This window comes from Microcebus murinus, chromosome 26 (assembly GCF_040939455.1).
Source record: "Microcebus murinus isolate Inina chromosome 26, M.murinus_Inina_mat1.0, whole genome shotgun sequence".
NCBI lineage: Eukaryota > Metazoa > Chordata > Mammalia > Primates > Cheirogaleidae > Microcebus > Microcebus murinus.
In genome coordinates this window covers 6,260,001-6,285,159 of record NC_134129.1, presented here as the reverse complement: position 1 = coordinate 6,285,159, position 25,159 = coordinate 6,260,001, and the positions used below count along the sequence as shown (strand labels likewise).

Sequence of the window (25,159 nt, the reverse complement as noted above, 5' to 3'; positions counted from 1 at the left end):
GTTAACTACTGGCAAAAATTTTGGTCCAATCTTGTCCTGGCATTATAAGCTAACCCTTCAGTTCTCATGGCATCCAAGATTCCATTAATATTCCACAGGGATTATGTGCTGCACTATTATCAGCCTAATGGATTTGACCTGTAGTTTAAAATGAGTCAAATTATAGGGTTTTTTTTCCAATGAAAAGATGTGAATATTACTATAGCATCACCACATAGAAAGCAAAGCCTAGCTTTCGTTTTGCTTTTGTTTTTAACCACAAATCTCTTTGCAGAATTCACAAAGCAGAAAAAATGTCAATACTGTTAAAAAGAAACCAAACTTTTTTACAATCTTAATGCATTTGTAGCATCACCTATACTGGTATGGGTTTACAGTAATATACTGTGCATTTTTTTGGTCAAAACATTCTTTTACTTTTCAACTTTATTGTTATTCATCAGGAAAGCCTCACAACAATGCCATGAGGTAGTAGCCTAATGTCTCATTTGGCATATGGAAAATATGAGGTAAAAATATTACATGATTTCTATAAAACAACTCAATAGGTCAGACATGAAACTACAAATAGGACAAATTCTTTTTTAAAACCCACTTTTCCACTTCTTAGATTTACTTATGGCCTTTTATATTAAAATGCAATTGAATTGAATAGAATTAAGCATTGAAATATTTCAATATTTAATCAATATACATAGTTTCACAGGTATTTATTCACAAAAAGGTGTCACAGTCTTATGAAACGTACATAAAATTGCACGCAAGCACATACCCATTGTTACAGAACTTACATCGAGGAAAGATTTTTTCTTTGTAAACAGATTTGCTCTCCTGTATCTACGGAAGGAGATGTTTAATATTTAAAAAGTGCATCATCATCACTCAAGGCCATCTTTAATAGGCTAAATATCCTCAGAATGCTTTAGCTGTTTCTGTGCTAGATGCAGATTGTAGGAGTTTAAGGAATTTTTTTTCTGGTGGTTTTTAGTTATTAATCATCAACTTGGAAATTTGATGACATTTCCACTTTAAAAGGAAAGTGTACATGGATGACCCTTTTGTGTTCATGATGTCTTAGTGAGATATAAATAATAAGATTGTTAGTTGCATTTATCTTATTTACATATATTACATATAAACACACATAACATGTAAATTAACAAAACTTTCCATCACCAAAGAAATGGATGGGCCAGATTTGTCTAGGATAAATCAGGGCGACAAATCTAGGTCTCACATTTGGGATTTGGAGATGAATACGGAGGCATATCTGTAGTCACAAGCATGGTGACAGGTGATCATAGCATTCTGTCTGTAAGCAGAGTTCAAAATGTATTTAATGAGACATAAAAGTGATTTTGAAAGTCTAGTAAGTAGTTCAACATATTTTAAAACCAAAAATGACATGGCTTTAAAGCAGCGAGGGACACTGTTTTAAAAGTACAGTAAGTTTTATTGAGTCCAAAGCACATTAATGGTGATTAATATTAATAGTAGCTAACCCATATTGGCACCCTACTGTATGCAGATGCTGTGCAACTGCTTTACTTGTATTAATGTATTTAATCCTCAAAACAACCAGGTGAGGTAGTATCATTTTTATTCTCATTGTAGACATGCAGAAAGACTCATATGTGACAAGAGACAATGTTTGAGCAATCTGGTTCAAAGCCTGTGCTCCTTATCACTAGGCTTTGGGCTATCTGTAAGCCCCAAAGTCATTCACTTATTTGACAAAATTGAATTCCATATAACAAACATTTATTGAGTGCCTAGAGTATGCTGGGCACTGTGTTTTATACAAATCGGCTCTCCCAACCTGACATTCTGATAGACATCTGACCTCTCAGACTTTTGAAAGTACTATATGGTAACTATAATAGTTACCATATACTGATGCAAATATTTCTAAATAACTGGACAGCTCATTGCACCAAAAATTAGAGCATCTGTCCTAGTGCTCAGCTTTGGAAACCAGCTCTGCAAGCCTTCATATCCCTTCTTCTTGCTTCCACAAGTCTTATTTTTCTCCTCGCTAGCCTGACTGTAATTTATGCCCAGATGGCAAAATGTTGCTCAAGTTCAGAAATGCTTCTTAACACAACCTGCTTCCTGAAGCTAGTGCTTGAGTGTGTAACACAGTGTTAACAGCAAGCTTACAGCCATTGAAACAGTTTTCAAATGTCTTATCTTGTAGTTGATGATAATGCTCTGTATTACTAGCTATAAACCCAGGTTAGAGTTCAAGTTATATTGCAAATGCCATGCCTCTCCATTCTGGCCATTGGATGTCCATTCAGCAGTTCTTGCATGTTGAAGCCCTGACTGCTCAGGGAAGATTGTTCTTGGATTTTTCACTAGAAGCAGCCCAAGTGCTCCAGGTAGTATTGAGGGTAGCTCTTCATATCCTGTGGGAAACGATGTTCCTGTCTTCCATTGAGGGAAAGCCCTAATAAGTATTCACCTTATTCAAAAGTATCACAAGCAGTTTCCATGGTGAGTGAGGAATTGGTGCTGTGATTTTCTGTGTCGTTTTCTCTCAAGGAAGAGAGAGAGTTGGCCGTATGTACACAAAGGCCACCTCACAATACTAGATTTGGCTGGGTCTGAAGGGTTTTTTGACGTCTAGCAAAAGCACTTCTCCAAACCACATGAATATAAATATTATACAATATGCAAGAGTTTCAGCCCCATGTGCCATGGATGTAACTCAGACAATGCACGCTAGACACCGGTCTTTGAGGCAATCCAGTCTCGATATTTAGTCACCCGTGTGTAGACTCCAGGTTTTTTGGGAAGAGCACATGACTGTCCCCAACTTACTATACCTACAATGTACCAGATGTCATGGTTATCATAAACCAGAGGTCCACCAGAATCACCCTGGAATAAAAACAAATGCATATTTGAAATTGTTAACTCTAATTCAGTAGAAAGGTCATTGTAATCATCTCTTTCACAGGAAAAAAAAAGGAAATTGGCACATAGACCACACGGCCAGACTATAAATAGATTATATCATTGTCCTCAATTTAGAAGTTGGTGCTAAATTTTAAAGTACATTGAATGTTAGCCTTTCTTAAAAAAAGAAAACCCATTCACATGGAATGGTTACTTTATTTATGGTTTAGCATCCCTGGATTTCATTTTTTTTTTTTTTTGCTATTTTGATTAGACACTTCTTTATGCATGGTTTAATAATAATGCATAGAAAATGTTAAATATGAGATTAGTATTTGTGGGTGTTATGTGGAAAATTTCAATGATGTCTTCTGAATATTGCTAGCCTTATTGTATTTTATGAACCTATTCCTGGTCTCCTGGTCTGCTTTTCTTTTACTCGCTTTGTAATTTATGTTTTCTTGCTGAATTTTATATAAGGTCTTTTAAATATCTTTAGAACAAGGAAGATAAAATAGATATACAATCGGAGATCACAAGTGCGCTTTTAACAGTTGAACTGACTGAGCTTCAGATCCAGCTCTATTCATTACTGGCTGTGTAATGTCAGGTAAGACAACTTTTTTATGCCTCTTCCACTTTATTCATTTATTTATTTACCAACTATTTATTGAGTTCCCATTATGTGTCCCAGGCATTTGAATCTGTACTGGGAATACAATGATGACCAAATGAAAGGTCCTTATGCTCAGAGAACTTGAAGTTTAGGTTAAAAAAAGTTATTAAATAAACCCATAAATGCAAAATTACCACTGTGATAAGTGCTCTATGAACACACAATAGTGAAATTTCACAGGCTGGTGTCTGAAGGAAGAGGAGTTAACCACGGCAAGGACAGTGCAGATGAAACGTGTTCTAGGCAGAGGGAGGAGGATTACAAATGTTCTGGGGCAGGAAGGAGTAGGGCATATGCAAGGGGTTAAAAAAAAGGGGAGGACTGGAGAGAAGACAGCAAGGGAGACAAGTGGTATGTGATGAGCTAAGGAGAAACTAGTCCACGGGTCCTCAAACTTTTTAAACGGGGCCAGTTCACTGTCCCTCAGACCGTTGGAGAGTGCGGCGCACATTCCACACATGCGCACTGTGGGCCCGGGACGAGTCGGCTGCTAAGCAGGACAGGCAGCGGCAGCAAAAACACCCAGCGGACCAGATAAATGTCCTCGGCGGGCTACACGTGGCCATAGTTTGAGGATGCCTGGCACTAGTCCATGTGGAGCTCTTGTGGGTCTTTGTGCGGATGATTTTGTTTTTTATCTTAAGACCAAAAATGTAAGCCACTAGGGTGTTTTCAATAGGAACTTGACATGATTAGATTATAATCTTGGTAGAAATCATTCGGCTTTCATTTGACTAACACAGTAAAGAAGAATAAAGATGAGGAAATAAGATTTCCATTAATAGTACAGTTGTCCAGTAGAGGGAGGGAGCAATGGAGGATAAGAGAGAGGTGGAAGAAGGCAATGGAGAAAAGGCTAAAGCGAGAAATTTAAGAAGGTAAAATCCCTGGAATTAGATAATCAATGGGACATAATTATGGTTTTTGGCGACGAAGCAGGGTTTGATGCCATGGCCCAAGTTGGGGCCTGCGGTGGCTGAGAAGGCAGAAGGTCACTGGAGGTGAGGAGGTCTAGGAACCTGGAGTCCACCCTTTTAAATTGGTCAGTGTGGACACTGCAGGGCTTGGGATGGAGAAAAAAACTTATTTCAGGTGTCAATGTCATTGAAGAAGGAGATGGTTGAACGGGAGTGACTAGGAGGTGGTGGGGTGAAAAGCAACATGTATAAAAGATGGTGATGAAGGTGAGTGATGTTTCTCTCTTTTAAGAAAATAACAATAGAGCATAAAAGTAATTGGGTGAACCAGAAATAGGAAGGAACAGATTTTAATCTCCTAACATGTAATATAGGTCTAATACCGCTTCTATCTCAATACATTAAATAAAATGTAGAAAGGTAATTAACTTTCGTTGTTATTAAACTTAGAAATAGCAAATGGAAACTTCTCTTAAAAGTTTTGACCTTGACCTTGACCTACCTTACATGCATCTACTTTTCCGTCCATGAATCCAGCACATAACATTCCTGGAGTTATCATGCCATCATACACGTCCTTTCTGTTACATACGTCAGTGCCTATGGTTTCTACCCTGGCTTGCCGGAGTTTATTTTGTGTAGGTCCTGTTACACAAAGGAACAAAAAATAAATATGTTCTTCAAATACAACCGTATCTAAGACATGGAAGACACACAAATTGTACATTCCTAGGAGCAAAAGCCCAAGATTATTTAACATTAGTTATCACCTAATTTTATCTTGTCACAAGGAACCAGAAATATACATGCCCCAGTATTATATCATATCTGTGGATCTTTCAGGGCTATTGAAAGCCCTAAAACTATATATGAAACATATATGTATATACAAGCATTTATTTTTTATGAGGAGAAGGTCCATAGTTTTCATTTGATTCCCAAAGGGATTCATCACAGGGAGCTCGTCCAACTGCTACGTTTTCCGTGGCCCATGGAAGTTCATTGATATCCCAGGAGTATTCAAACAGAACCCAGGACACAACTGCATGGATCCATTTGCCCTACTCTACGCTGCAGCGTGTTCCTTAGGGCTGTCTCACAGCATGGGAGGGAGAATGGAGGCCCAGTACATGCCGGAGATCTGATGCCAGCACAGAACAGGGCTGGGGGCAGGAGGAGGGGACACTGCTCAGTTGAGCACAGGAAGGGAAGGAGTTCAGGGTTCCTGGTTGAAACTGGTGGTGAGTAGCCAAGAGCTAGCAGTAGTGAAAAGAAGATGAAGAGAGACTTTTAAGAACGTCTCACAAATCAAGTTGGATATGCATGCAGCATTTGGCACATTTTTCACATAATGGAAGACTGTCAAAAAAAAAAGGTAGATTAAGATGTATATTGGCATGTCTAGTTTCTTCAGATATCCTTGATAGAACCTTAAGTATTTCTTTTTAATTTCAGAATATTATCGGGGCAGAAATGTTTTTGTTACATAAATTGCTTTTGTACCATTTGAGTCAAAGTTATAAGTGTGCCCATCATTCAGATAGTGTGCACAGTACCTGTTAGGTGTGAATTTACCCATCCCCTCCTCGATTGCTGATGAGTATTAGTTCCAATTTAATGGTGAGTGCATGCGGTGTTTGTTTTTCCATTCAGGTTAATACAAGAGGTATTAGTTCACCACTTTTTTTTGAGTACTATATGGTGTGTATATATATATATGTATATATATAACATATATATAATATATAATATACATAAACCACATTTTATTGATCCACTCATGTATTTATGGGCACTTGGGTTGTTCTGCATCTTTGCAATTATGAATTGTGCTGCTATAAACATTCAAGTGCAGGTGACTTTTTTTATAAAATATCTTTTCTCATTTTAAAACATTCAGTTAATCTCTCTCTTTAGAGCAGAGACAGCCAGTCCCTAGAAATCTTAAGTTCTAGTCTTCAGTTTAAAAATTCACTGAAGGAAGTGGGATGAAGGAAGAAAAATACAGATTCTATTAACCACGATGAAGAGTCTCAAAAAATGAGGCATGGTTGAAATAATAATAAAAAAAAGCTATCATTATGATTTACAGTATATGCTGACCAGAAGTAATCACATCCAGGAAGCATACAATTTGTAACTAGTTACTCCCATAGTATTTTGTTCCTTCTTATATCACCTGACCCAGTCTGTTCTTTTCCTCCATGTCTGTCTCTCCCTCTTTTTACTACTGCTCCAATTGTGAACTCGGAGACAAGACCTGATTTCTTCCACCCACCTTGGAAACATTGCTTTTATGAAAAGCTTATGCAGGATTCCTTGAAACAGCTTGTTCCATCTCACGCCATTTTTGTGCTAAGATAACTCACTTGACACTACTCACCATCGTCTACAATGGACCCAAATCCCGTGACGAATACGCTTGTCTTCGGTGGCAACTTTATAGAGGAATCGGCGAGGCAGACTCTCTGGACTATATTTGAAAACTCGACTCGGGTAGTCAGCTGAGCCAAAGCAATGTCATTTTCATTTGTCTCTTTGTGATAATTTTCATGAATGATAATTTTCCCCACGCTTCGTTTCACTGCAGGTGGTGTAATGGTTGTACCAAAAGTAGCGATCCACTTACTTGGGTCTTTATTTCTGTAAAACATTAAAGGGTGAGATTTGTGATGCTTAAACTTTATTCTTAAAAAAGACTGAGATGGTATTTCTTCCCACCTATTGGTATTCTCCTGAAAAATTCCTTTGGTGAGAGAATTTGCAGTTGTGACTTTATGGCAAAAAGAGTTCCTATAATTAAGGCAATTGTGTATAATTAGCATGTTTAATTTCTAATTTTTAAACTCCTTTCTTGTTAGCAATTCTTTAGGTTCTTCTCTAAATTAACTGTAGAAATTAATTTTTATTTGTTTCAGGTAATATGTGCACTAAGAGGCATTTTCCCTTAGTATCAAATCCATGCTTAGTTCATGACTCATTTGTTGGCTCTTGTTTACTGAGTTTTACTATAATCTTTGAGGTAAAGTATATTTGTCTGTTTTGGAAACCTCATGTAGACACAGGGTTGTTTCTCCACCCTATTCCCATACCCCTCCCTGACGTCCAAGGGCTAAGCAGCCCTAACTCGAATGCATGTCCTACCACCCTTTGATCTGGCCTGGTTGGTCCCACTTAGTAGACGTGCAGGTCTCCCTGCCCATAGATGCTATTCTCACTTACCTCCTCAAAGTCCAATTACTTCTTTTTAAAATTATCCCTATCCAGAATGATTGGAAAAATACAGAAACTTGAAATTGTTTAAGTAAAAAAAAAATGTGGAAGGAAATCACACAGAGGGCAAGTCAAAAAGGGTATTTCCTCTTTCATGTGGGATTACATTGCCGGTGAATCACCAACTTTTACGTGTGTAGTAAAAAACCTGAAAGATCAGTGGTTTTCACAGTGCTCTGCACTACCCGGGGAGTGAGCAGGCAGAGCTCAGCGAGAAGAGATGGGGCTCTGCGCTCATCTGATTTACTTATTTACACGTTAAGGGAAGATTTCAATCAAAGCAGAAATCTCAGGATTGAAGCATTCATTTGAAAACTAGACTCTAGATACTAGAATTCTGGGAGACACATACGACTCCAGGCCTTAAGGAGTTCACAAAATAATTGAGTAGAAAAAAATAAAATTATCCCATTTCTTTATGCATTGTCAATGAGAGAGGCTGAATTCAACATGTTTTGTGGATAAGAACCCTGAGGTTCAGAAGTTTAGTGACTTGACCAGAACAGCAATATACTAATATACAGTTGGTTAATGTCAACAGGTTGCTTGACATCTTGTCAAGAACTTTTTTGTAACCCACACTGTTGCACAAAGACCGAGATCATTTTTCATGGACATAAAGATGCTAAGATTTGTCTTAAACGTGATTTTTTTTAAATGCAGTATTTCTGCAGCAAAAAAAAAAAATTTATGAAAATGTAAAAATTTAGATAACTGCAATATTGTCCTCAAAGTACCTGATATTTTTCCTTCACAAAAGGATAACACATTGTATAATTACATGAAATCACTCTCCAAGTTGAACCCTTTTTCTCCATGGTCATTACCTTACTCAAGTCTTTTGGATTATCAGTATAAAATATGCTATAATATGTCTCCTGTATTTTTAAAAATCCTTTTGCCTGTACAACTGAAATTGAGCCCTTAACTGTCAAATATCTCTGCTCTCTTTCATTTAAAAACTCCTTCAAAGTGGTTTTTAGACTTACTGCTTCTAAACTTCCATTTTTTTCTTGATTCCATTTCCATTCCTATAATACCTGGAATTTCTCTTATCAAAGTCACCAGTAATCTCTACTTTATCAAACTCAATGACCAATTCCCATGTGGATCTGTTAATAGACATAGACTGCCCTGGACCTGCTGAAACAAGTATTTCAATCACCATAGCTTATATTCTTCACTCAATATTAAGTTGGCATCCTGGGTTTATTTTTAATTTACACAAATAGATCAGTTGTAAACTAAAGTGGACGACTCTCTCACAAAAACAGAAGTACAAAGATTGGAGGACTGTGAATGTGAAAAAATCAGAAAGCCTTAACAAGCTATCATGACCCAAGTTTACCTCTAAGGCATGCTACTAGTTACTCTGGGAGTTATATATAAGCAAGTCCTTTCTCTTCTCTAGTACGGAAGTAACAATCATCTTAGATCCATTGGGTCATTCTCATTATACCTTTACCCCATAAAGAATAAGTATCTTGGAACCATTTGGGGTGTTACCCTTGGAAGGATAACAAACCTTCTAGAATCACCAAGGACAGGTTCCTTTAGAAGGGTGCATTAGTACTGCCCCTGGCCAGGCAAAGGGACTTTATTCAAAGTTTCTGTCTTTTGAGAGTTTAAAAAGGAAAAGCTGGCCAGGCACGGTGGCTCACACCTGTAATCCTAGCACTCTGGGAGGCCGAGGCAGGCGGATTGCTCAAGGTCAGGAGTTTGAAACCACCCTGAGCAAGAGCGAGACCCCGTCTCTACTAGAAATAGAAAGAAATTAATTGGCCAACTAATATATATAGCAAAAATTAGCCGGGCATGGTGGCGCATGCCTGTAGTCCCAGCTACTCGGGAGGCTGAGGCAGGAGGATTGCTTGAGCCCAGGAGTTTGAGGTTGCTGTGAGCTAGGCTGACACCATGGCACTCACAATAGCCTGGGCAACAAAGCGAGACTCTGTCTCAAAAAAAATAAAATAAAAATAAAATAAATAAAATGAAAAGCTTTCTATACTCTGATGGCAGAAACTCAGGGAAGAAAGATGGTATGTCCCTGTTCTCCTGGGGCATTAGAATACTTGTGTATATCTCTGTGAACTGACACAGCTAAGTTTTAAGAGCGCTCACACCTGTAATTCTAGCACTCTGGGAGGCTGAGACAGAAGGATCCCTCGAGGTCAGGAGTTTGAAACCAACCTGCACAAGAGCAAGACCCCGTCTCTACTAAAAATAGAAAATTAATTGACCAACTAAAAATACATATACAAAAAAGTAGCCAGTGTGGTAGCGCATGCCTGTAGTCCCAGCTACTTGGGAGGCTGAAGCAGGATCACTTGAGCCCAGGAGATTGAGGTTGCTGTGAGCTAGGCTGACGCCAAGGCACTCTAGCCTGGGCAACAAAGCGAGACTCTGTCTCTAAAAAACAACAACAAAAGAGCTTCAACCTAAAGCCCAAGCAGAGAACTCCTGCTGGGGTGACGTGACCAGTCTCCAATACTGCGAGGGCGGTGAGACAAGGTAGCAGGTCTCTTCCATCTTCCTCACACTTCTCTGGACCATCCGTGCCTGCCAGGGTTCTTAGAGAAGGGAGAGCTTCAAGAGGGAATACCTATGATCCTTTTCTTATTTTTAAAGTGATGCTGATGCTGACAGTGGGAGTTTAAAGGGATTAATTGGAGAAAAGAGAACAGAATAGAAGTAGCTATTTTTCTTCTTGAGTATGTAGAAGAGATTAAACTTATTACATGTATAATATTGAGTCTTTACGCTAAAATGACTATGATATACTGGGAAAGACAGCATTAGGATCATGATGGTACACAGAGGAACAGATGAAAAGGACCATGGCACAGCATCCCAGATGGGGACACAGCGAGCAGGACGCATCTAGAGGACATAGTAGAAGGGTCCACCCGGAACGGAGCAGAGGACAACTGGCGAAAACTGGACTCATCCTCTGCACCGCATCAGTGGCAAGTGAGGACTGAGAAAAGGCGGCCCACGACAGCCCTGGTGCACTTACTTCCGGAAGCAGTGGGCCGCGGTGAGCAGCCACGTGTTGCTGATGAGGCTGGCGCCACACTGATGGCCGGCCCCCACGAGCTGCAGGCTGGCCTGCCACGGCCACTCCCCTTCCACAGCGGTCTCCCTGCCTTGGACAATCCTTTCAGTGGAGGAGTATGCAGGTAGTGGCATGTTCGAAGATGTCATCCTTATCCCACAGCCTGTCACAGAAATGCATGTTAATTTGTTTTCACTGAAAAGGAAAAAAAGCAAATCCCGATTTGCACTGGGTGTAGATGCTTAGACGATCCTTTGTCCCTGCAACTTTTTAACCCATGCGTAGCATTCGGCCTCTGAGGTTATTCTATATCGGCCTCACTGATCCTATCGAGGTTCACACGAAATATTCAACATTTCGAGGCATTCTGTCCACAGATTAACGTCTGACTTTCTATAAAGCATATACAGATAATTTATTGAGCATCAAAAATGTATAGATCCTCTGATAAGTGTTTTAGCTGTATTTATAGCAACATCCTTTTTAGATGAGGCCTTGGAGAGAAAACACTGCTGAGGTCACGCTGCTGCTAAGTGACAGAGTGAGATATAAAATTAGGAGGATCCAAGGCCGGGCGCTGTGGCTCACCCCTGTAATCCTAGCTCTTGGGAGGCCGAGGCGGGCGGATTGCTCAAGGTCAGGAGTTCAAAACCAGCCTGAGCAAGAGCAAGACCCCGTCTCTACTATAAATAGAAAGAAATTAATTGGCCAACTGATACATATATAAAAAAAATTAGCCGGGCATGGTGGCGCATGCCTGTAGTCCCAGCTACTCGGGAGGCTGAGGCAGAAGGATCACTCAAGCCCAGGAGTTTGAGGTTGCTGTGAGCTAGGCTGACGCCACGGCACTCACTCTAGCCTGGACAACAGTGAGACTCTGTCTCAAAAAAAAAAAAAAAAAAAAAAAAATTAGGAGGATCCACACCAAAGCCAGTGGAATTCTTATTACTGAGAGCACCCAATGCTGAAAGTAGGTCATGAATTGCCTTTGACATAACTGAAGAGAATCAACTCATTGTTTTCTCAAAGCCCTGTATTTTAACAGTTTTAAGCAATATTGACCTTTTTATTCTTCTAAAATTTGAAAGACTAGTTTTAAAAAGTTATTACTCTCTGATAACAAACCTGCAATTGATCAGAGTTCCAATTAACCTTAAGAGAGACTTGAAAATGCCCTTAAAATATTTTTAATGGGTATATATTTGTCTGAAACATCCCAGAAATATATGCCAAAGCTGGAATGTGGAGTGCAGGGTGGAACGAGACAGGAAATGTACATATATTTCAATAAAAATGCAAGAAAACTAAAAATATTGAGCAAGCCTAACTAGTTTCCAGCTTAAAACATTCTCTTGAATTGTGAGAGAACATTAAAGCATTAAACAGAATTAATAGTATACTATCTAGAATACTGCGTGTTTTTTTCCACGTCCTATATGTCATACAACTTAAAATTGTATATGGTATACATTTATAAATTTAAATATTTTAAATGCTAAAAATAAAGGACTGAGTGATTTAGAAAGATATAAAATGAGCTTAGTAGCAGCTTAGTAAATTGTACTTCTAACTCTTCTGTGGCTTCTATTCATTATTTTTACATGAAATGGAGTAAATAGTGGGTTTTGGAACTTACGACTGTTGAGAAGATTTCTCATCTTTTTGCCATCAATAGCTGAAATAAGCAAAACATAAATTAGTTGGCAGAAGAATATTTCCATTTTCATCTTTTTTGGTCAAATGATAGTCAATAGAAATGCTAATTATCCAAATTAGCATTTGGGCAGGAGAGTTTTCATAACCAAGTGATACATAAATAACCCTTTACTTGGGTTAGATTTTTGTTTTAAATTTTATAATTGCACTTAAAATCAGAGACCATTTTATTGTCTGATTTTGCTTAGGAAACAGGAAAAGAAAATAGGAAATTAGGAAAGAATAAGTATAAATATCCCTCACTGCTTTCTTGGGGAGCTCTGGTATAATGCCAGGGAGCAACCACCGATTCCTGTCCAACTGGTGGTTACTGGTCTCTGTGGGTCAGGCATGTCCCCAGTGGGCAGCTCCAAGAAGCTAACGACATCACAGCCCCTCGGTGCTGACAATCAAAGTGAGTGACAGGCAAAGCTCTCAATCGATGGAAGGGTATAAAGTCAAAGTTTGGGGACAAACCCAGGAAAACACAAGCCACAGATGTCATCTCTGTTTTTTCTGGATGAGAATTTGGTAGCTCCTGTATTGAAAGGGACTGGGCATAACAGAAAAAAAGAGGAGGAGGGAGACACACAGTGAGGCAAATGGTTACAATCCTGCTAGGCCCTGGACATCTACATTTTACACAAGATAAGGCGAATGTTTAAAGAGAAAAAGGGAGTGAAGGAAGAATCAATCATGTAAATGTCCCTGGGTAGGTGGAAGAATGATCTCATCTTGTCTCTGTTCTGCACCTGGGAAGGTAAAGCTTTAATCAACATTATCAGCATGGAATCGAACAGACTTTAGTTTTAGGAGGTAGAGTTAGACGGCAGTGAGCAACAATGAAGGTGGATACCATACTCTTCATTATTTCTAATCACTTCACCGAAACGTTATCACTAATATTTGTGGGGATTCTACATCAAAACGTATTTAAAGGGTTTTCCTGGTTTCTCACAACAAAGAAATTAACTTTGGACAATCTCGCGACTGCGAGAAGACAAGACTGTTGGGTGCAAAGGACAAAGCCCCACACTCCGTGCTCTCCTGTGTCAGAAGTAACTAAATTTGGAAATACGCAATGAGAAGCAACATACAGAGCTGGAATACTTATCACATATGACACGTATGTTAGTGTTTGAGGGAGGGGTAAGAAAATAACACGATTCCTGTCCTTGACACTTAAAACCTCATTGAAGCACATCGTTGTACGTCCTTCAATTACACATTGGCATATAAAAATGGAAATGCCTCTTGACTTGGATTCCAACTAGCTGTAAGGGAGGGTTTTTTGGTTTTGTTTTATTTTATTTCAGCATATTATGAAGGTACAAACATTTTGGTTACATGAATTACTTTTGTATAGTTTGAGTCAAAGTTGTTTTTTTTTTTTTTTGCTTTTGGCTTTGTGCAGGTGAGAGATGTAAGAAAAAAGCAAAGAGAGTCCAAGTTGTAAGTGTGTCCATCACCCAGATAGTATGCATTGTACCCGTTAGGTGTGAATTTATCCATCCTCTCTTCCTACCTCCCACCTGCTAAATTCCCATTGAATTTTACTACCATATATACACATTGAGTATTGATCATTTAGTTCCGAATTAATAGTGAATACACATGGTGTTTGTTTCTCCATTCTTGCAATACTTAGGAAGATGGTCTCCAGTTCCATCCAGGTTGTTACAAAAAGTATTAATAGTTTACCATTTTTTATGGCTGAATAATACTCCATGGTGTCCATATACTATATTTTATTAATCCACTCATGTATTGATAGGAACTTGGGTTGTTTCCACATCTTTGCAATTGTGCTGCTATAAACATTCGAGTACAAATGTCTTTTTAATAAAATATTTTAAGTTTCATGAACTTTTTTTGAAAGTCTTTTTCTACCTCATGAGGGAAACAAAACAAGAACTTTCCTGATTTAGGTTTGTGAGGAATAAATAAGAAAATAAATGAAAAATAGTGTTAAGTTGGAAACAAGCTCTTTACAGTTGATGTCACTAGTTCTTCCTACAGGGGTAGACCTTCATAAACATGTCTGTTTCGCTGACACTACAAAAGCTAATCCCCAGAATGACCTGTACAGAGCTCTGCAAGTTGCAACACTATGTCTAATTCTAGCCTCAAGGTTTGTTAATACCATCTCTCTCCCATCTTCCTTGGGTCTTAGTTCCCTTACCTATAAAATAGTGAAAATAATACCTACCCTTTGGTGCTTTTGTGAAGATCCAACATCATACTATATGGGAAAAATTTTAGAAACATTATCAAAAGCCCTAGTAAAATAGGAAAAACATTTTCCAGTGCTAAATTTTGCCTCATGGTGAATTTTTATTTTCTTTTTATTCTACACTGATGTATGTTTATCAGTGGTGAATTCTTAAAATGGAATAATATAATGACCAAATCCTTATGAATAGTGAAGGGAATTATGAAATCAGGAAACCACAAAAATAGTAACAAACCAAAAACTACTTACGTGTGAGCCTAAACGATGGTTTATGTATAGTCAAAGGCAACTGTTTAATCTTCAAACTTTGATAAAAAATCTTTTCAATTCTTTTCTTGATTTGTTCCACACTGGCAGTAGATGGGTATCGAAACATTAGCACCATAAAAATGTTTACACCTTGTTCATCCGGACTGAAGAGCAAAAAAGCAGATAAATAATGGCATTTCTTTAATCATTAACTATTTTTGCCTAAGATTCACATTACATTTAAAGAAACGTAATGGATGATATACGTGCACACCAGATTTTTAAATTATCTCTAGGTAAAGGGAGTGGAAATGAGAGTACAATGATCAGGAATGTTGGAAGCACTCAAGAAGAAACAGAAGCAGCATGCTAGAAATACTGGATAAGACATACCTGAAAAAAATTGTTTGCTGCTCTTACTTGGCTCATAGTTTTGAGGGGTTTGCAGGAAGATATGCTTATAAAAATCATGCTTTACATGCACGTGCAAGACTTGCTTTTTAAAGCATTTTGAGCAAAAGTTGAAATGAACGTAATGATTCTTCAGTAGTGGTACGACGGACAGTGCTTTTGTTTACCAACCCAGTTTCCTTTGCCTCCTGAGCACAGAGCTCGATTTCATTTCCTAGCCCCCCTTGAAGTTTATGGAAACTCGCCAATGAATTCTAGCCAACTGGATGCAGACAGAAATTATGCCCCCCATTTCCAGGCCTGGTTCCTAATAAGACCTCTCATAGCCTCGTCTTCGCTTTTGCTCATTGTCTGCCAACCGAACGCAGAAGGTCCCGTGGGCAATTCCATTCCACAGTCCCCACCAGCAGCCACTCGCTTGCACCCACTTCTCTCTGGTTTGTATCGTGGCAATGAAATAAATCTTTACTGTAATAAAACACTGATATTTTGAGGTTTGGTGGTCAGTTAACGAATGAATGAATGATTCGAGAAAGCAGCTATAAAAACTCATTTGATAAACAATGCAAATATATAAATTTGTTGTGATGTATAAGGCTAGAAAGCCTCAACTAACCTTCTGAGAATGAATTTAATTTGAAAGAGAAAAGAGAAGAAAGGAAGGAAAGAAGGAAGAAAAGGAAAGAAGGAGGGAAGAAAAAAAAGGAAAAGAAAAAGTGAAAAGGAAATAAAGAGGGGCAAGAGGGAAAGAAAAGACATGGGCTTCTTAATCATTTAACCATATTTATATTTACTTCCAAGAAGTGATGCAAACAAATGTTACAATTGTATTTTTCACTATGGAATCTAAGCCTTATAGATATCATATAAACATGTATTCAAGATAGTCTTTGATAATAAACTCCATGTTTCATTTATGTTTATTTCCTTTCACCAAAGCATCAAAATGAAAAGCCATTTAAAAATAATAAAAATTCACTCACTTTAAAGAAAAACCTTGCTGCAGAGAAAGTTGTAGTCTAATGGTTGGGTAGACTTAAAATGAGGAAAATTAAAAAGACAAATTTTACTTAGTCCCTAGCTTAAGAGGACAAGGGAGATATCGGCAGCACCATCCCTCCTCTTTCTGTGTTATATTTTTCCTCTTTTTTCTATCTAATAACTGAGACTTTTTTACCACAGAGCACTTTACATCTTCCTCTTGCACCTGAGAAATGGTTAGGTAGTATACCCTGGGCTGTTCAGGATTTATGAAATCTTTGTGTTGCTGCAAAGATTCTCTCAGGCAGCTGAGCAATCATGTTAACCAAATAACTCATCTTAACCATATTGGTTTGAAGTTACAAGCCAAGTTTACATACCTTATTCTGATAACATGCGATTTGATAAATCGACCCCCTTCAGAAGAACGTCGAAATATCCTAAACATCTGATTAGGAAAAAAAAAAAAGTATTAGTCTTAAGAAAAATGTTACTCCTTGTCTTATATCTAGAGACTTAGAACAAACACAAGGTTTTTGATTTATTCTCAGCCATGCAAACTGGTTTGTTCACAGTGATAAGACTAAAGCTGGGTTCTAATACTTGTAGAACTGACAGTCATAACAAAATTGCTTAATTTTGGTAGCCTCTGTAAAATGGGATCACAACAATATCTGCCTCAGAGTTGATTTGAAAATTAAATGGAATTACTTTATTTGTGTTACAACTTGTCTGGTATCTCTAATAATAAGTTATTAATGATATTAGTTTCAATCATTGTCAAATGAATTAAAGCATGTGCTATTTTTGAAGGTAGCACCCTTATTTCTAAGCAAGCCCACCATTTGTTGCACTCATTCTGGAATCTGGCATCTAGGCAATACTCATGCCAACCTGTTGATTTCTTGAATGACCATGTCATTACTAGACCATTTGACATAAGCTGTAACAACGTCTGTTGTGTGACTGTGACACCCTCCCTCGCCTGTTAGTCATCTCTCTATGTCATGCAGGATCTTACCACTGGCAGCAGGGCTGGGGTAAGTTTCGCCATGCCATCAGCATTTCATTACTCAGCTGTGCCAGTCTGATCATGAAAGGATTTTAGATGTTCAGTAAACTGATTACCTACAGTATCCTGATTCCCAAAAGGAAACCCAGCTGACTGTTGAGGCACTTCCTTATAGGCAAAAAAGGGCTGGACAGAGCCAGAAGTCAGGAGGTACAGGTCCATGTAAGTTGACAAAAGATCCACTAAACAGCCAAGTACTATATCCAGAAGATAGAGAATTGTTTTCGTCCCCACAAGATTCCTGCCTTTCCCTAATTCCTCTAAACTAGCAACAATGTCCAGTAGACTTTACCTCCTGTATATTAAATCCACTCTTGTCTTGCTCCAATCCTACTGCTATGGTCTCAAATCAGCTCCTTAGAACCTCGTGCCTGGACTGTTGCAGTAGCCTCCTCTCCGACCAGTGTGTCGTGGTCCTGCCCTAGCTTCTGTCTCCTCAGTTGCTCCCTCATAACGCTAGCAACCAGGACGACATCTCTAAAATGCAAACTTGAGTATATCACGTTCCTGCCTCAAAGCCCAATGTCTTCCTCGGTGTGAGCCTCACGATCTTATCCCTTCACTGGCCCCTGCTTTTCTTCTGTCTTTTTAAACATTAAGGTGTTTATTTAATAAAAGCAGACATGGAAATACCTGAGATAGGACTTGAACAAGTACTTAATACACACTCACTGACAAGATGAAATACCTTAACAGAGAAATACAAAAGACTAGATCAACAATAATATTTTTTTTTTTTTTTTTTTGAGACAGAGTCTCACTTTGTTGTCCAGGCTAGAGTGAGTGCCGTGGCGTCAGCCTAGCTCACAGCAACCTCAAACTCCTGGGCTCAAGCGATCCTCCTGCCTCAGCCTCCCGAGTAGCTGGGACTACAGGCATGCGCCACCATGCCCGGCTAATTTTATATATATATTTCAGTTGGCCAATTAATTTCTTTCTATTTATAGTAGAGACGGGGTCTCGCTCTTGCTCAGGCTGGTTTTGAACTCCTGACCTTGAGCAATCCGCCCGCCTCGGCCTCCCAAGAGCTAGGATTACAGGCGTGAGCCACAGCGCCCGGCCTCAACAATAATATTTTATAGGGCAACGAATTGCTTTACTAGAAGAAGAAAGATACTCAATAAAAGAAAAGAGGAAAGAACATTTTCAGCAGGGAAAATCAAATTTACATATTTAGAAAACATGATAGCATTAACAGAGAAAAGTTTACTAAGAATATAGCTTCTTCCCTAATCAAGAAACGGGATAGTGCCATATCTGGGAATAACCAAGGAAAACGTCACTGATGTCCTTTCCACTCAGAGTTGAGAGTGAAACCACTGTCCACATAACAAGGTCACCTTCCTTGCTCAATGTGTGGCATACGATTATCATTTCTAATTTATAGGCTGGTGATAATTTTTCTACTTTAGTCATGGTCATTGAAAACTCTTGTAAAAATTCCTGATGAAAGAACAGCAGCAGCAACCGCTAAGGCCATTCCAGGGTAGAAACTCAACTGTCTCATTGTCAGAACATCCGCAGTGGTGATCTGGTCACTGCATGGTGTTTCCTTCCACCACTTGGTTGGTTTGGCTCTCTGGTCTGGCGATACCAGACAAAATCACTCCATGGGTCAGTGTTCTTTCTGGGATAGGCATCTCTGTGAGGGTAGGTATGGTGTCTTCACTCCCTTTTAGACCAGTGCAAACCTGGGCCTGCCCTGCAACTCTATCGCAATCTATCCTCAAGGTGTACACCAAATAGAAAAGGGCTTGAAAGAAGACACAAACTATTCATCCAGACCAAAGACCCATTATCTCAAGTTTAGCAGGAAATACCAGAGATACTCCAATGGAAAAACCAAAAAGATAATAACCAATGGCATTCAAGATAGCACCAGTCTTTTATTTTCCTGTACCTCTCAGGACTCCATCGTAGGTGCCTACAAGTATATCAAATACATGAAAAGAAGCAAAATAAGGCATCACTTGGGAAATAATATCTTTGTCACTGGTAAATACACAGGCAACCACATCATTCAAAAGTTGCCAGTAAAACACCTACTACAAGTGCGCACACACCAGCGCACAGGCGAACAGTGACGTGAGAGCACCCGCCGGCTCTGCATCCCGTCCCCAGAGAATCGCCCACTCATACACGTCTACACCAAAGCCAAGAGGCACGATGTAGACTGCAAAAGCCAGTTCACAGCTGATGGCGTGAGCTCCCAGCTCTGTCACCTTCACCAGTCCTGCAAGGAAGTTCCAATCTCACAGGGCCACCACTCAGTGAATGCCATTGACATGTGGGAATAGCTAGCTGGATCTGGAAGCCTCACTCCTCAAAACATTAACAGTCTCTACTCCAGCCTTCCCGGCTGTGGATGTGGGTTTTTCCCCACCACACGCAGAAGTAGAGAAGAGCAGACAGGAAGAACTGGGAGGAGGTGTTGGCTGAGACAGAACCTACCACGCCCAGGGCCGGCACACGCACCAAGAGTACATTTGTGCCCACAGTGACAACATCCAACGCGAACCCAGTAATAACTTAAGGCAAGATCATGCCCTGACTCTGTAAGTGTCCTTTCTGCAGCTGGAACAGGAACGTTGCTGGAAGAGCAGGAATAAGAATCATCACATAAATTTGGTCCATCCTGGAGATGTTGGGGTCTTGTTTAAAGAGCAGGATGCTCTCCATGTGTATGAAGATGGCCCAGGGGAAAGCAACACAGCATTAAGATGAGGATTCCTCTTTGAAGTATAGTCTCCACGTGTTTAGGTTCTTGCCGCCAAAGGACTGAGGCATTATCGGGCCACAAAGGGAGGTTAATCCAGTTCCAAGTGAAATCCTAGTAACATTCACAACTGCAACACCAAGTGTAACAGCGTCCAGCTCGACTGTGCTTATGTGTCCACAGAGTATAGAACTGACGATGCTAATAAGAAAGGTCATCAACTGACCGGCTTGGCCACCTCCACCCACACATCACATATTCCCGCAGGCGGCCATGCCGGTGGGCACAGTGCGGCTATGGCTGTCACCCAGTCTACGTGCCAGCACAGGGGGGCGGGAAGTGGAGGCGGAGGCAGGAGCTTGCCCTGGCCTGCCCGCAACCTGCCCCACTGCAAGCATAGCTTGGAGGGTGGGTGGATGGTACCCAAGACCCAGGCTGCCCCTACCCTATCCTTAGCAGTGCCCCACCCCCCATCTGCCTCCAGCGCCCAGTCCAACCACTGCTGCCTGCAGAACTGCAAAAGGCCCAAAGCCTCTTCTCTTATCTACTGATTTAATTGCTCTTTCCTAATCACACAGGCTGGTTCAGCGTAGCACCTTCATTTCCCTCTTTCTACAATACAATACACATTTCTTTCCCAGGCAAATTTCTTCATTTACAACTCTGCTGTCCTTTAAAAACTCCAATAACAACTGCATTAGTTTTGACTTGTCCTTCCCAAACAGAGTCAAACACTCCTTTATCGTGGGCCACCCCAGAATCTCACAGAGGATCCTTTCTATAGCAACGATCACGGTGGTTTACAGTAGTGTCTCTCCCATTCTAGACTGAACTGTAAGAGAGCAGAGTGTGTCTGATTCATCTGTGTATCTCCAGGACACTGTCTGGCCCACGGCAAACACTCACTGCAGATCTGATGAATAAATACATGAATGAATAAATGAGCAAACAGGTTAAGCATCAACAATATGGCAAAAGCAAAAGGATGGTAATGTATCATTTTGTGTCATCTGCAACCGAGTGCAAGTAGCTGTCTCTGGTTATCTGCAGCAAGGGGGGAGCCAGGAGGCCCCAGCAGTGGCCTTGCATGGAGGTCACGCCACAGGTCTGGTCAGTTCAGAGTCAGGCCACTTACAGCTTCACTGAGCTCTTCTGAGCTCTTTTTATTAATATTCCCATCTCTCAAGGACCAGAGAGAAAAGCTGGTCTTAATGTCTCTAAAACTTGAGAGAAGGATCAAGAGTCTATCATCTCAGGGTATAAGGAAATACCAAGAATCAATTCAAATTAAAATGTGATATTAACAAACCATCATTCCCCTAAGGTACCGACCTCTATTTAAGAATTGGTAGATCCTGACACAGTACAATGTTGGTGTGACCACTACTAATGGCTTATAGGTATTAAGTCCATACTATATGGCACACATTGGACTGATTTCCTTTGTTGAAACCTCAGACTACCTTAGGAGGAAGGTACTATACTCATTAGCCCCATTTTATGGATGAAGAAACTGAGGCCCAGGACATATAAACTTGTGTAAGGTGGCATAGGAAGTGGTGGTTCTGGGATATGAATCCATGGAGGCCAGCTTTAGATTCTTTGTTAAAGTATATTAAGTGACTTTGTCAACCTAGAAGTAGTTATATGCTTGATGACAGATGTTCAGGTTGCATGGGGAGTAGGAAGGTGCCGGGGGAAAGAAGTTTTTCCAGAATGTCTCAACTGCATCTTTGATTCCCTGATTATAAACCTCCTAAGAGAGAACCTCTTGGGGTGTTGCTTCCTTCTTTGTTTCTAAGTTTAACAGGGCTAGAGGAACTCTTCCTCCTGAGATATGTAATCATTGTTATAACTCTTTTCTGCAGAAGTTTAACTCACAGTGACCTTTCTCTCCTGGGAACTCAGTAATAAGATATTTAAACTATAGAAATTGTTTCCTCTCTTTTTAATGGTCCCAACCTAAGAATAGGTCATTTTACTAAAGATTATTCAATTTAAAACAAGACATTATGTAGGCTCATGGTAAAAATGCAGGGGGGAAAAATATTCACCTTAAAAACCAGATACCCTTGGTTTGAACTCTGGCATTAGAAAAACACAACAACATATTTGAAACAATACATGTGGCTCTGACTAAATAGCTTGGTACCCACCCAGTTGCTGTTTTTGGCAAGTTTGGGCTCGCACCTTTCCTGTGGCTGGGACCTGCATGCAAATTAAGTCCTCCAGGAAGATCAGCAGTTACTGGATGTCGGCTAGGGAATCCCTTTTGAGATCCGCCCATGAAAATAGGTCAGGCGAGGTCTGCAGATTTCCTGTTACCCTCAGGAGAATATGCACCAGCAGAGGGCACCAACGCCAACAAAACTGACTCCTTTTCCCTTTCCTCTCTAGGAAAGCTTCTTGCAAACTCAAAGGGATTTTTCTTCCTCTGAACTCCTAAAATATTAATACCAATCCTTCGAGTCATGCATTTTGACAATGATAGGCTGCACTGTGTAAGCTCTCATAGTGTCATATAATTCGGTTATCTAAATTTTCATTTGGTAATCTTTTCCATGCATAAACTTCCATACATTGACCGTATTAAATGGTCCCCACTTTTAGGAAGGGACCTACACTTTCCTGACCTTGGCATTCTTTACAACCTCACACAAAGTAGGTGTGCAATAACATTTTTATTAATAATTGATTCTACAGCTATGGGTAATCTTAACCAACAGTGTGAGAAAACAATATATTGGCTTTTACATGCCATCACCCCTCTTTCAGAATACTCTGTCTCCTTCTTCCCTTTTTGTAACTTATTCATTCAACACAATCAAGTAGGTATCTTCAATGTTTGAGGTACTGTGACAGAAACTGTATACTGACTATTCAAAAAACGGGTTAGACCCTAGATTCATAGAATAGAGAGGTATACAGTAATAAACAAAAATAAATTAATTACAAGAGGCAATTAGTAAAGTAATATGGGATAATGGCTGGGGAACTATGATAAGGAAGGTGATGTTTAAGTGATATCTTAGGATCAGAAGGAGTGGAAGAAATAGAATGTGCAAAAAACCCAAAAGGCAGCCAACGTGGGTAGAGTTCAGTGAGAAAGGAGGAGGGTGTAGAAGTTGGAAAAGTAGTCAGGGCCCAGCATGCCAGGCCTTGGAGGCCTTAGTAAGGACCTTGGGTTTTATTCTAAGTATGTTTGGAAGCCCATTAAGAGATTTTAAGCAAAAGAATAACATAATGTGTTTTCAAACGATCATTCTGGTTGCTATGTAGATTAAAATACTACAGGAAGCCTGAAATGGAAGCAGTGATAACTATGAGTTGGCAAAGGAAAGATGATATTAGCTAGATCTAGGATGGAGATAGTGAATTGGATGGAGATAGTGAATTGGAGGTAGAAACATGACTTGTGAATAGATTAGACACGAGGATAAGGGAAATAAATGTAAGTATTCTAGCAACTACGTGGACAGTGATGCCATTTGTTGAGTGGGGGAAAAAGTAAGGATGAGGGAATGGGAGAGGAAGCAACTTTCAAGACTGGGATTTAGGCTTGATAACTTTGAGATGCCTCAGATAACCAAGTGGAAATGGCAGACTGCTGAATGCGTAAGGATGGCACCGTTCCATCATATGGTTCAAATGAAGCTAACCATGCCCCTTTCATGCCACGTCCCACAGGGCAGCACAGTTTCATCTTCTTGGTCTCAGTGATTTGTGTAAGGATAAGCAGGCATTCCAATTTGGCCAGCCAGATAACTAGATTGCTTCGCCAAACTTTCCTCCAAGGACAATTATGGAAAATTGTCTTTTCTTGCTTCATTTACTAATCTGGGAAAATGTAGAGTAGCTATTAGCTATATTTCTACCATGTGAAGAATAACAAGAAAGAATAAAAGCCTAAGGACACTGTTATATCCCTGGAATTCAGACATACCTGAAATCAGCAAATTTCCAGATTTTCCCAATAGTCTTCCATTTATTATTTATCTATCTACCCTTACTTTGACTTATTAATTGGGCTTCTGTTATTTGCTACCAAAAGTATCCTATTATGGGAAGGGATGAGATCATTTACGGAGCAAAGGAAGAAAGTAAAGCAAAGCCAGGATCATGCATTGGACGATCTGGAGGCCTAGGCCAATGGAAATTTACTATTTGCAATCACTTATGAAGCAAATAAAATTTTTTTCCTTTTTAAGAAATTTCTTAAGATGCTAAATTCACTTAAATGATGATGAAATGTGATGAAAGAAGAATTGTAGCAGATATTCGTTCTCTACCCAAATTGCATTTAGTGAGCAGATGTAACCGTGGACAACCCCTAAACCCCCGCTGCTTCTTTAAATGTTGACAGATAACAGTTCACACCCGCACTTCTCCAAAGAATTTCCCTTCTCTGACCTGAGCACCTTGTCCAGTGATGTTTGGTATGTTATGCTCCAACTTTTCTAGGCAGACTTTTTGGCATAAGACAAATGTCACCTCTGTCATTATTCTCGGCTCTCCCAGAAAAATCAGGCTGAGGCTACAATTTTGAAACCACATCTTTGTCTAGTTTCTTCCTTTGCCCTTTCCTCCTGTTCTCACTTCCTTAAAAATTTTTCCTGAAGGCAATTGGTTAAGAAATCATTTAACCAAGATCCCCCCAGTCACAGATTCTGTGTCTTGGAATCCAACCTATACCAGGATAAATTAGGTGGAGCTAGAGAATGGTATGCTATGCAGCTATTTCAATGTTTCTATTCTTTGGAAGATTGGTCATCATACATACCCAGTTTTCAGATGATATTTTTAGCTTGTAGCCAGGAGAAAATTCAATACACTTAAATGGGAAAATGTTCATAAAAGTAGTATTTTGTGTCTTCAAAGAAGTTTTTGTATTGTAAGTGTTACACCCTTGAGATATAAGGGGAAAAAAAAGGATGAAAAAGGAAGCCATAAAGATAGCTCCTCAAACCCAGTTGTTGTAGT

General features: G+C 39.6%; 1 protein-coding gene across 1 annotated transcript in view; it reads right to left on the bottom strand.

Annotated features, from left to right (window-relative positions):
• Window positions 1–2,724: 2,724 nt before the first annotated feature.
• The window catches only part of LOC105869307 (transmembrane protease serine 11F), a 40,268-nt gene continuing 17,833 nt past the window's right edge, over window positions 2,725–25,159 (bottom strand). The window contains exons 4-10 of the mRNA XM_075997749.1: window positions 16,772–16,839; window positions 15,000–15,163; window positions 12,459–12,497; window positions 10,784–10,985; window positions 6,878–7,137; window positions 4,997–5,139; window positions 2,725–2,883 (exon numbers count right to left, since the gene is read on the bottom strand). Coding sequence (XP_075853864.1) covers window positions 2,725–2,883; window positions 4,997–5,139; window positions 6,878–7,137; window positions 10,784–10,985; window positions 12,459–12,497; window positions 15,000–15,163; window positions 16,772–16,839 — 1,035 coding nt within the window. The remainder of the gene's footprint in view (window positions 2,884–4,996; window positions 5,140–6,877; window positions 7,138–10,783; window positions 10,986–12,458; window positions 12,498–14,999; window positions 15,164–16,771; window positions 16,840–25,159) is intronic.